This window comes from Pavona decussata, unplaced genomic scaffold (genome assembly GCF_977016875.1).
Source record: "Pavona decussata unplaced genomic scaffold, jaPavDecu1.1 SCAFFOLD_361, whole genome shotgun sequence".
In the NCBI taxonomy this organism is placed as follows: Eukaryota; Metazoa; Cnidaria; class Anthozoa; order Scleractinia; family Agariciidae; genus Pavona; species Pavona decussata.
Window position 1 is genome coordinate 318647 of NW_028145740.1, and position 12107 is coordinate 330753.

The 12107-nt window shown below is 38.6% G+C and overlaps 1 protein-coding gene across 2 annotated transcripts in view; it reads left to right on the forward strand.

Annotated features, from left to right (window-relative positions):
- The first annotated feature begins 488 nt into the window (after positions 1 to 488).
- The window catches only part of LOC146452959 (uncharacterized), a 42311-nt gene continuing 30692 nt past the window's right edge, over positions 489 to 12107 (forward strand). For both annotated transcript variants that reach the window (XR_014859617.1, XM_085097188.1), the window contains exons 1-10: positions 489 to 951; positions 1425 to 1556; positions 2079 to 2407; positions 3184 to 3319; positions 3752 to 4011; positions 4640 to 4760; positions 6314 to 6541; positions 7249 to 7542; positions 8439 to 8549; positions 9848 to 10054. Coding sequence is in view for 1 of the 2 variants with exons in the window: in XM_085097188.1 (XP_084953314.1) it covers positions 528 to 951; positions 1425 to 1556; positions 2079 to 2407; positions 3184 to 3319; positions 3752 to 4011; positions 4640 to 4760; positions 6314 to 6541; positions 7249 to 7542; positions 8439 to 8549; positions 9848 to 10054 (2242 nt within the window). In the remaining variant the exon portion in view is untranslated. The remainder of the gene's footprint in view (positions 952 to 1424; positions 1557 to 2078; positions 2408 to 3183; positions 3320 to 3751; positions 4012 to 4639; positions 4761 to 6313; positions 6542 to 7248; positions 7543 to 8438; positions 8550 to 9847; positions 10055 to 12107) is intronic.

Here is a 12107-nt window from a genome sequence, read left to right on the forward strand (position 1 = left end):
CATGATGATCATGATGATGATATATCTGGTAAATGAATGAGAATTATGTATTATTCAGTCATGCATACTTGGTGAAAGGAAATCCGTTCAGTTCTCACAATAGAAGTCGAGCCTAAGACTTTCCAATTACTAGTTCGGGTGCTCTACCAGTGAGCTACAGGAGACTCGTGGTAACTAAGGTCATTAAACTAGGTTCATGGGACAAACATCCTGCACACTGCTAGGATTGGAATGGCGATGTGCGGCATATGCGCAATGAAAATAATGCGATGGTTTATTTCTATGCCACACATCGCCATTCAAATCGGCCTAGCAGTATGCAGGATGTTTGTCCCATGAGCCTAATTTAAGGCCTGGCTCGGCGGTAGAGCATCCGAACTAGTGATCGAAATTTTACAGGTTCGACTGCTATTAGGCGAACTCGGCTCTGTTCCCGACTATGCCTGCGTCACTGACCGAATAATACATCATTCTCAACTGATTAAAACTTCTTTTTCTTTTTAATTTCTCTACTCACAGACTTGAATATGGAGAGAGAAACCAACATATTTTCATTAGCTGCAGAGAACGCCTCTTCCACTGGTCTAAGCATTTACACAAAGGCAAACCCCTCGCGTTACGAAGTTCGTGTTGCCACCATGGAAGGTCTTGCATGGTCTCTAGCCATTAACAGGTCTGGTGTATCACATGACTGGAAGCACGTGACGGTCACGTGGCATGAGATGTGGGGTCTGAAGTTGTACATAAATGGGGAAATGACATCGAAAACTAATGAGCCTGAGTTTATTTCAACTGTTGGATTACTTAAAGCTGATCATATAAGGATCGGTGGAGCGTTGCGTGAGGACGGTAATGTGAGTTCACTACCTACTAACTTGCAGATGTCAGACTTGCGCATATGGGAAAGATTCGTTTATAGATCACACATCATGACCAACTACCTCTATTCTTGTAAGTATTCTTCGTATAAATTACCAGTTAGCCTCGCTTTGGATTTAGCAAAAGAACAAAGCATCAAGTGCGCTTTCCATTAAACCAAAATTTAAGGATCGAATTTACGGCTTTTTCTTTCTAATGAAAGAGCTTCACTTTCGGCTCCAATTTGGAATTTCATTGGTAAATTGATGGGTGTAAAATAAGTGGAAGACCTGGCACGGTAGTCAGGAAAATTTCCGGCAACAATACGCGCGCATCTGCATTTCAACGGCAAAATTTCTATAAAGCTGCTATTGATAGCTAACCAGTCATCGTGTGTAAATGTGATAATCAGCATTTAGAAAACAGTTAAATTCCTCAGTGGTTCAAAACCTTTCCAGACTTCGTGTCTGGTACACAATGAGCATTTCGCGTTTTATTTGAATCGTGTCAGTATGAGCGCAATTTATTTCCTCTCACATATAAAGTCGTTATTCTTTTATCTGCAGTGGACGTCACATTTGGACTATGGTATGTAATGAAAAAGGCAACTTTCCAAACCGAAGGCGTGGTCCAGCATATACGCTGGGTGTTAAGAAGCGGGAGTACCCCCTCAAGTTACACAGGACCTAACAACGACGGTGAGGTTTTAAAAATTCAGCACTCAGAAAGTCAATTTAATCATGTACTGCTTGCTTTCCGTTTGGGACATTTACAGTCGTTAATCCTTTTAAATGTTGCTGTAAGGTTTTTTGTAAGACAAATACTAGAATGCGTACAGTAACATGTACAGGGTGGTCTCATCTTTTGCAATATATAATAGTTTTGATGATAATAATCATTATAGTATCATCGTTATTATCATCATCATCATCATCATCATCATCATCATCATCATCATCATCATCATCAGCATCATCATCATCATCATTATTATTAGTTTTCATTATAACTTGTTAGCTTTCCTGGTCACGACTTCACTGATGTACTGAAATACTCTACCATGTAATTCTCAAGAACATCTTCGAGAACGTTTCCAATCTCAAACCGCCCAAATATTAATTTAAAAGATTCGGTTCTTGCTCACCCTCGGCATAAAACTAAGCTACCACTTCCCCACAGTCTTCCCAAAATGGTCTCAATACTGCCAACGTATTTCCTAGGTCTAACACCAGCGTTTCCGCCACACTGCTTCACTGCACTTGGTTTAGAGAACGGCCTTATTACAAACTCCAAACTCACATCTTCTTCTCATCGCGGTGCACAGTTTCAAAGCCATGAAGCCAGACTTCATTCTGCGGGCTGCTGGTCTTCAGCGGATCTAGCGCCATGGATTGAAGTCAAACTCAATATGTATTCAAGGATTACTAGAGTAGCCACACAGGGAAATCCGAATCAGGATGAGTGGGTCACAGAATATACTATCCAGACCAAGGCAGCATCCACTAGTTCGTTGCCTCTGAGCGACTATCCTTCAGATGGGAACCTTGAGGTAGGATAAGCATGCGCAAAATCTAAGGGTGTCCGAAATTTAAGTTAAATCGAAAAAATCCAAAAATTCATTTTGAAAAACTATAATGAGAAACAAACATCACTTGTGTAAAGCACTGCTGATAAGCTATGAAAAAGTTAGAAACAAGAGAGTTTTCGGTTGAATGCCACATGCCCACACCAGTTAAGGATTTTAACCACAGACTCAATAATTATAAAACACAGAACCGCTGATAAAATACTTCTCTGATAAACAAAAAGACTTTCATGGATTATCGTAAAAGGTGCGACTTTCTTATTACTGAAGTAATGCCGCGGAGAAAACTAGTCTTGCCAGGGGAATGGTCTTTGATAAATAAATGTTACACGAGGTGTAAAAGCCTCAAAAAGGCTACTTAAACTTCTTGAGATAAAGGCGCGGTAAGTGGGGCAATAATTAACAATTATTCACCGAAGTGGAGGTGAATAGCACTTGGCTAATCACCTCCGAGCTAGCCAATCAGCGAGGAAGAAAAGTACTATTCACTTGTGTGATATATACTAAGCCCTGTAAGAACTGAGTAAGATACAGAACAACATTAATTACATGCAGATACTTAATGACTTGCCATACCATCCAGGGATTGTATTCATGCACTTGTTTGCGTACCAATTTTCATAATAAAACTATTCACCTCCACTTTGGTGAGTAATTGTTAAATATTGTTATTTATTAATTATTATTTGTTATTTGAATGCCTGACTGATTGGTTAACTCGTTGATTAATTTCTCCTTAGCGTTTCATTGCGAACTCGGACAGATCGACGGTGGTGACAAATTACCTCTCAGTCAGCGGCTTGGTCGTCCGTATTAATCCAACACAATGGCAAAGTTTTCCTTCTCTCAGGCTCGAGCTGTACGGATGCTTCCGAGGTACTTAAACTAAAAACCATTTATATTACCTCCCTAAAGGCACCCTCACATGGTAACTTATAGCTGTAAATTGTAAAACGTGTGGGCAATAAAAGTTGGAGTTTGCGGTAAACATATTGTTCTAATTATGCTTTAAACATGGAGGTAATTTAAATTATTGTCTTAGCTCTGTTCTATTTCTATTTCTATTTCACTTTACTTCGAGCAATAAAAAGCCTGGAAGTCTAAAGTCGAACAGGGTGCACGATTCTTATCTGTTGGAATTGGACGCCACAAAAATGTGACTGGCAGATTAAAACTCATTACGTTACTCGTCAAACAAATTCAAACCTTACAAAATCAGGATGCAGTGTTTTGTTTTCACTCAGCTATCAGAGGGAGTCTCTTCATTCACTGCTCCCCATAATACTCTCAACAATATCTTTTTTATAGATGCAAGAAGCTTTAAGCACATTGAGTCCTCGTATCCTAGAGTGAGGGGAGAGAAAGCTCGAATGTTGACTTTGTATGCAACGGAATCTCACAACTGTCTTAAGTTTTGGTATCACATGAAGGGCTCTACGATTGGTCGTTTGAACGTATATGTTCGCCGACATGATGGGCAAGAATCGTTGATATGGAGACTGGCAGGTAGTCAAGGAGTACTTTGGAAATTGGCTGAAGTGCCCATAGAAAGCAGTTGCCCATACCAAGTAAGTTAGTTTAGAGAGGCTATTTCACCTATTTTTCGTGTCAATTTTAACAGCTAAATTAACATATTTGCAACCATGGAAGCGTTAAAAAGAATGATCCAGTTCTGTTAACAATGAACTAATTAAAAAATTCACAGAAACTAATTGGAAATGATTACAACTAATTTTCAAGTTCTTTCTATCAGTACTTAAAAATCTCTTTTAACTGATTATGGGTTTTCTTCTTTCAAGAATCCCTTGATATTTTCTCCTCAGTATTCTAAGAGCTATTTCTAAAGTTGGAAAAGGTACTTCTTCGAATATTGTTGTAGTTTTGACGAGAACACTCAAATAGGCCATTACTTTCCGAGATGCTTTGAGTCTCGTCATGAAAGCGAGGCTAAGTTCAAAGTTTTGATTATGAAAATAAGTTTTCGTTCATTTTCAAACAACAGTAATTTTCACTTTGCACTTAGCCTCGTTTTCACAATAAGGTTCACAGCAACTCGGAAATGGCCGATTGAAATCGCCGTAGTATTTTTTCTAGCAATGGATCATTTTTTACATTTTAATGACCATGACACGGACACGTTTTTTGGTCCTTCCAACTGATACTCTAAATCGATATCATGCTGTTTTTACTGTGCAGGTTATTTTTGAAGGCGTCATTGGTGATGGTTATACCGGAGATATTGCAGTGGATGATGTGAAGCTGGGCATTACTAACTTGTGTTCTTTTACGCCTGACAGTGCACGTCAAGGAATGTCAGGTTTGTATTTACTTTACTGGGCGTAATGCCGCTGCCTTTTGACAACGTTTTTGATCAGGCTTTGGTAAGGTTTTGACAACTTTTTTGAAAAGTTTCTTGCGGTTTTGTTTACCCATTAGCCCAAAATCAGTTTTTAAAAACCTTTTTAACAAGCGAGATAAGAACATCGGTTAACTTTTGATCGGGAATTAGCGTTAATCGGCTTTCGAACAAGCGGGCCCAGATAGTCTTCAAAAAGGTGTCAAAAGGTTTTTCGAGTAGCAACGATGAACTGCCTTGATTTTTAAACAAATTCTCCCAACTTGTACCACAAAAATATAGACAGAACAGTAAAGAGAATGTGTATGTTTATATTGGGAATTAAATGGTTAAGCAAACACAACGGCAATAAAAATGCCACCGGGAAGGGAACTGGTCATAACAAGTTTGTCTGAAGCGTGAAGAGGATCCACGTTGTCTGGGGTCGGCGGTTATCGGATAAAATTTGATTGGCTTTATGATTTGAGTGGACACAGAAATATTATAATAATAATAATAATAATAATAATAATAATAATAGTAATAATAATAATAATAATAGTAATAATAATAGTAATAATAATAATAGTAATAATAATAATAATAATAATAATAATAATAATAATAATGATAATAATAATAGAGAATACCAAAAGTGCATACAGGTCTATAAGTGTATCAATGGCTTGGCCCCAGCTTATCTGCTAGATGACTTCCACTCCTCGGAGCAGATCCATAACTACAACACTAGGAACAAAGACCTTATTCGCCTGCTTCTTGCCAAGACTACTAAATTTCAAACATCTTTTAAGTACAATGCCGCCAAATCCTGGAACACTCTTCCTCGTAACTTACGTCATGATCAGTCTCTCACTAGTTTTAAACTGAGAGTCAAGAAACATCTAAATCACCTTAGTTAATTTCTCACCTTCATGAACTCTTTGAATGACTTTTCAAAGAAATTCCAATTCAGCTACGCTGAATTGGAATTTCTGTTTAAATAATGTATATAAATAAATAAAATAAATAATAATAATAATAATAATAATAATAATAATAATAATAATAATAATAATAATAATAATAATAATAATAATCTTTCCGGCTATTACAGGAATGGCCTAGTAAGTCATGATTTTTTTTCTGCTGGATATATATATTGAGGAAGGGGGGAGGGGGTGGGGGCAGACAGAGACGACCATCTATTTTGTGGTTTGGTGGGTCCTGCATGTTCAAGTTTAATCAGAAACTGGTGTCCATCAGAAGAAATATCACATTAAATCTAGTCAGTTTAGCAAATTTGGTAAATTTACTAATTTTTGTGTGATTTTTCTGGCAAAGAGGCTCATTTCTTCATATGACGCAATTAGAACAATGAATAAACTAGGGCCCAGTCCCTTTATATACTTCGAAACTTGAACTACAGTAGAGTAGTGCGTGTATGAGGAGGAGATGAATTATGGCAGAGGGCTTTATAGCTTTTAATTTTCTACATTTGTGAGGTTTTTGACACTGAATGTTACTGTTTTGTACAGGAATTAACTCAAAAATGCTTGACAGTAGCCTCTTTCACAAAGACAAGTTAAACCTGTGGCTGGAAGCGGAGGGGTTTGGTGACAAGTACTGGGTCCCATGCTTCCGCGGCATTGGAGACGGCTGGAATGCTAGTGTATTTGACAGCCTGTGTGCTAAAAAAGAAGCGACCGTCACCATCATAAGAAAAGGCGATTGTTTGTTTGGTGGATTTGCGGATAAACCCTGGAGTAAGCTAAGTAGAAAATACCATGGAAATAATGGTTGCATGCATAGAGTTACACATTTTTATTTCTTGTCTCGTTCACGTTCCCGCGTTAAAAAAATTGACATATTGGTTCGGTTATTAAAAGACAGTTTAGACCGTGTTTAACAAAACCACGTTCTAATCAGTTTACAATTTTGCCAACAATCACATCTAAACATTGTCTGCTGCTGACGGTAACAAGAAGGCTTGCATCCCAGACTAGAAAACTATTTATCTACTTAAAATAAACCACTTATAAACAGATTTGGAGGTCCACTGATTGTCTTAAGCTGCGGCCTAAGTTAGACTCTGTGTAAATAACTGGCCCATTGTCTCGGGGACATCATATTTGAAGCCCAAAACGTACCTGCGTATGGAGGGTTATGACCATCAAAATCGACTTGCGGGGCCGTTTCCACATTTCAGACATATTGAGAGATTCAGCACCTCGTTTACGGCAAACGTGAGATTCGCGTTTAGTTTTCTTGAACAAATGAGTGCATAGATGAAAAAAGTACAAGATAATTCTGACCTTTGATGCTAACGCAAAGCTACTCAATTTTTCTGAGAAACTGAAAACAGCGAGTTGTAAATGTTGTGCAAACATGTTTTTTTCTTACTTACTTTAGAGTCTAAGTAAGTGATTTAGTTCAGCATTCATATCATTTTCTCTCTTTTTGTTTGCCTTAGCTTCTGTTCCTGGGTTCATACCAAGTGCAAAGGCCTTCGTATTCACACTGCAGTCCACTCAGACTCCATCATCGCTACAGGCAAAATGGAATGTTTCAAAGGATAAAAGATTTCATGCTTTCATCCATAAACCAGGAGCAATCCAATTCGGAGGCGACATAATTATGAATGTAACCAATAGATCTGTTTATCTTAACATCGGCGACGTGTATGGCACAGCCAACAGTTCTCTTTTTTGCGAGGACCAACATGAAGCTGTACAAATTAGCGACGTTGAAGTCCTTTCTCCTTTAGGTATGTACAATAGCTGTTTACCTTTATGTATTTTATTTTTCGTGTTATCAGACACTGCATTCCCTGGCAACCAAATCCTGGTAAAACCAGGGTCATACCTGATTCACTTTTTGTATATAGGATTCAATCCTGGGAAGTCTGGTTCAAAACCAGGATATCCCGGTTTTTGAACCAGACTTACCAGGCTTGAATCCTATAAGCAAAAAGTCTGCAAAAAATGTATTTCAAAAGGACCAAGTCTCTTCAGAGGAGGCAAGAAAAATAAGGAATACCTGTGGTCTACCCTTCAGGTGGATATTTTAAATAATAATAAGAAGTCACATGATAGCTTGAGGTTGCAAGAGTTATATACGTGGACTTTTGTGGTGGACGCTTAAAAAGGATCTGATTTCTGGCGCGCGCGTTTCACCGATGAAAATACAAAGGCACCTGGTGACCAGATAGTTTAAGAACACTGTTATGATCCCCAGTCTCCAAAACGTTAATGTTGATATCTAAGTGCACCCCACCTCTCTCCTCCCCTCCCTTCTTCAGTTTTGCCTAATAGATCGAGAAAGGCTGTAAGGAACATTTTGAAAATAAACGTAAAATTTGTAACACAACTAGCAGATTATCAGTCACTGTCGTGTTTTCTATCCACCGTGGGGTTTTTAGGACAAGTTTATTATAAGAAAGGCTAGGTAAATACCGCGGAACGTCTTGCCAGAGGGTGGCTATGTTCCGCCTCTTGGTTTTTGCTATCCTTTCATCTTGAGGCGATTTAATTTTGGAAATGTTTTGGTGTTGGAGATCGATCTCGTCAGTTAGTTATGAGTTTTCGTTGTTTAACCCGCCACTAAATCTGCACTAAATGTTTTGTTACCCAATAATTTCTCTGATTGCCTGTCTTTTGATAGATACCTTGTGTGACCCGCCTTGCCTTCATGGTCAATATTGTGACGAAATCAGCGGGAAGTGTATTTGTGACGACACCAAGCGAGACGTACAACGTTGCTTCGAGAGAGCAGGTAAAGCTGTGACCCAGCCTGGAGCAATCCTCTCCAATTTACTGAAATCGCACTGAGATTACAAATAATTTCATGCTGCGTTCAAAGGAATTAAAAGCATCGAAAACTCCACTTTTGGAGGAACGGTTCCAATGGTGAAATATTTTAAAAGCGAAAACTTTTGAAAACGCCTTCGTCTGGACAGCAAAAGCACAAAATTTTGAAAAAGGGTGGTTACGATCGCATGGACGCAAAGTGCTTGGCCCCTGTTCGATAAAAACACAATTTTTCAGTGGAAATGCATTGGTGTGGAAACCGCCTGAGTTCCATTAGTTTTCCGTGAAAAATTTTACATAAAGTAATGTCTCTAACGTTGGGATGAGATCAGTCGTATTATTGTAAAAATTCGTTTAAAAGTTAGGGCTTGAGAAGTCACTTGAACGCGTTAACAGAAACACATGACCTTCCTTACGCCGGTCGGTTGATCTGACCTCTGAACTTTTGGAAGAGTCTTAGCACGCAAATTGTCATAGCCTTAAAAAATTTCCATCACTGATTTCTTTTTTTTTTTGGGGGGGGGGGGGTGGGGACGGTGCCTACTAATAATACAGAAGTATTTTTGTGCGATTCATGACTATGCGGGAATAGCAGATCTTAGCAAGGGCTATTGGAATCCAAGAAGAAAATCGGGGGTAATCACGCATTTTTAGAGATTTTTAAGCAACAATAATTGAAGCGCTAAAATACAAAGCAATATAATGGCGTTTTTTCCCCAAATTGAAGATTAATTATCTCTGAAAAATGCATGGTTGCCCTCAATTTCCTTCATGGATAGAAAGAGCACTTGATAATTGCAAATGTCATTTAGTGACTCATCATAATACTCTTGTCCTTTTTCCCCGCTGAATATTAATAAACCAGAGTTGTAGTTTGTACAGCTAGCAAGGAGCCCTCTATAGCGATACTTGAGGAATAGGAAACCCAAGTATCTCGAGAACGCAGAACGTATACAGCTGTTTCGACAAAGGTTGTTCAAAAAAGCGTAAAAGCGTACGCGACAATGCCGAAAGGTAGTCTGGAAAATACCCAATAAATTTCAATAAAAGCTCAGAATCCATGCGAGCATTATGGATTCTGAGCTTTTATTGAAATTTATTGGGTATTCCCGGACTATCTTTCGGCATTGTCACGTACACTTTTACACTTTTTTTGGACAACCTTTGTCAAAACAGCTGTACACGGTAACAAAAGTAGCCACCGTCCTTTAAGTACTTTATACTTCATCTTTTCAGTTGTGTTTAATATTCGCTGTTTCACAGAGCTACAAGCCAAACTGGACGAGTATTGCCAGACTATCCCAGATACACCCATGGCGATCTATGCTCGCTTTGATGTTAGTCTCAACTCCAAAGTCAAGCTCTGGAGGTGTTACACTTGGGAGGCTCTCACGGGAGATCGCGCGCGCTTCGACAGATTATCGTCCGATTTCTACACACGTCATAACCATCTTACAGCTATTATAGAAGGTAGAGAATGTTCATTTGTTGTGTCAGTGAGAATACTGCAAAAGATCGATGCTTCATCCTATCTTAAATAATATAACTAAAGAAAAATGTTCAGAGAAGTCCACAAGTTTATCAGTCTGAGACTGTAACTGTCTTTAACTTCGTAAAATAAAGTACGTTTCTTGTTCTTCTTCTCATTCTTCTTCTTCTCCTTCTTCTTCTTCTTCTTCTTCTTCTTCTTCTTCTTCTTCTTCTTCTTCTTCTTCTTCTTCTTCTTCTTCTTCTTCTTCTTCTTCTGGCTTGTGCATTATTCTCTCAGTTCTCGTTCGCGTATTCACTTCCGTGAGGTCACCACATTTTCGCCCGAACCCGGTCACCTGAAACGGATTGACCTAATCTCGTACCCAGATCTCAGTCGGTTCGGGAATGTCGAAATGTAACCGTGGGAGATCTGGGCACGAGATTAAGAAAAGGGTGAATACAGTTAGATATTTTGGTAATGTGACCGCCTCTCTGTTTGTTCTAGAAATTTGCGCTTGGATGATCCAAAACAAAAGAATGTAAATAGTGCTAGGGTCATACCAAGGCTATAATAGACCTATTCGGCTAATGCAATGTTGTGCCCAATTCAAATCCTTTGGGCATAAAATGTTTTGTTCTAAGAATTTCCATATCATTTAAATGTGAATGCTACATTATAATGCAGATGCAATAAACAAAGAATCTTAACCCCGGGGGATCTGAATTGGGTACAACATTGGGTTAGCCGAATGGGTCTATTGTGGTCGCTTAGATAAATCTTTGCACCTGTTCGAAACGCACAGAACCTTTTTGCAACCAAATCTTGACTTTTTATAGGCTGCAAAAGTTACGAAATCTAGCCATCATCTGTCCCATGACCGAGCTAGTAAGGGGCATGGGTCTATTCCTTACATGATGTCACAAACTGCTTTGCATGCATTTTCACAAAGACTCAATACAATGCAAATCAGTTTGTGACGTCAAGTAAGGAATAGACCCATGCCCCTTACTAGCTCGGTCATGGGACAGATGACGGCTAGATTTCGTAATTTTTACAGCCTTTTAAAAGTCAAGATATGGTTGAAAAAGGCGCCAAATAGCGCAATATGTTTCAAACAGGTGCAAAGGTTTATTTGAAAGAAAAAAAAATTGGGGTTAGGTGCACTTTAACTATAGTTAGCTGTTATGGTAATGTGACCGCTTCCAGTATCTCTGGAAAGTACCTGCTGAAACGTAATGTTTCGAAAGCACAGTGGCGCCATTCTGTGGAACAGCCTTCCATGCGACGTAAGGCAAGCAGAGTCCCTTGGGCAATTCAAACATGCGCTCAAACAAGTACTCTAAGGCAAGGCATTCGTGAAAAGGAGCATCTACATCGCTAATTATAGTGAATTGGTATTATATTTGTAATGGTTCATTTAGTTTTAGATTTAGTTGTACATAGCTGATAAATTGTCCATGAAACTATGACGAAATTCGGGTCTTTCTAATCTAAGCCATTTTAAAACATAAACAAGTAGTCTGTACGAGAAGAAGAATGCTGTTTACTATTTTCAAATATCTCTTTTTGTTCCAGAGATATTCAAGTTTTTAAAATATGCAAATTAGCCAAGTGATGACGTCATAAACTCAACCGAATTTTGATCACATATTATAAAAAAGATATCTCAGCCAATTTGTGTCAGAAATGCTTGATTCGTTGCAGTGACATTGTCCTAGGTGCGCTCCACAATATGAGCTTATCAGTTTTGTTACCGAGGCAACGTACCAGGTTCCAATCCTCCCTAATACTTAAGGATTTGCTATTTGCCAATGGTGCCTCATCTGCATGATCCAGCAGGTGTATAAATATGTTAGGTCGAGTTCGTGGCCTTGTTAAATGTTTTTCAAGGTGAAAATCACTAAAATATTGAAATCAGGTTGGAGGGGACTGGAAAAGAGTGAGTTGCCATGGGAACCCAATTTTTTATTGCCGTAGGTGTATTGCATTTAGAACTATTAGCCTGCCAATTTTCAATGGTCTCTGCTTTAAAATGACTGAGATAGCTCTATT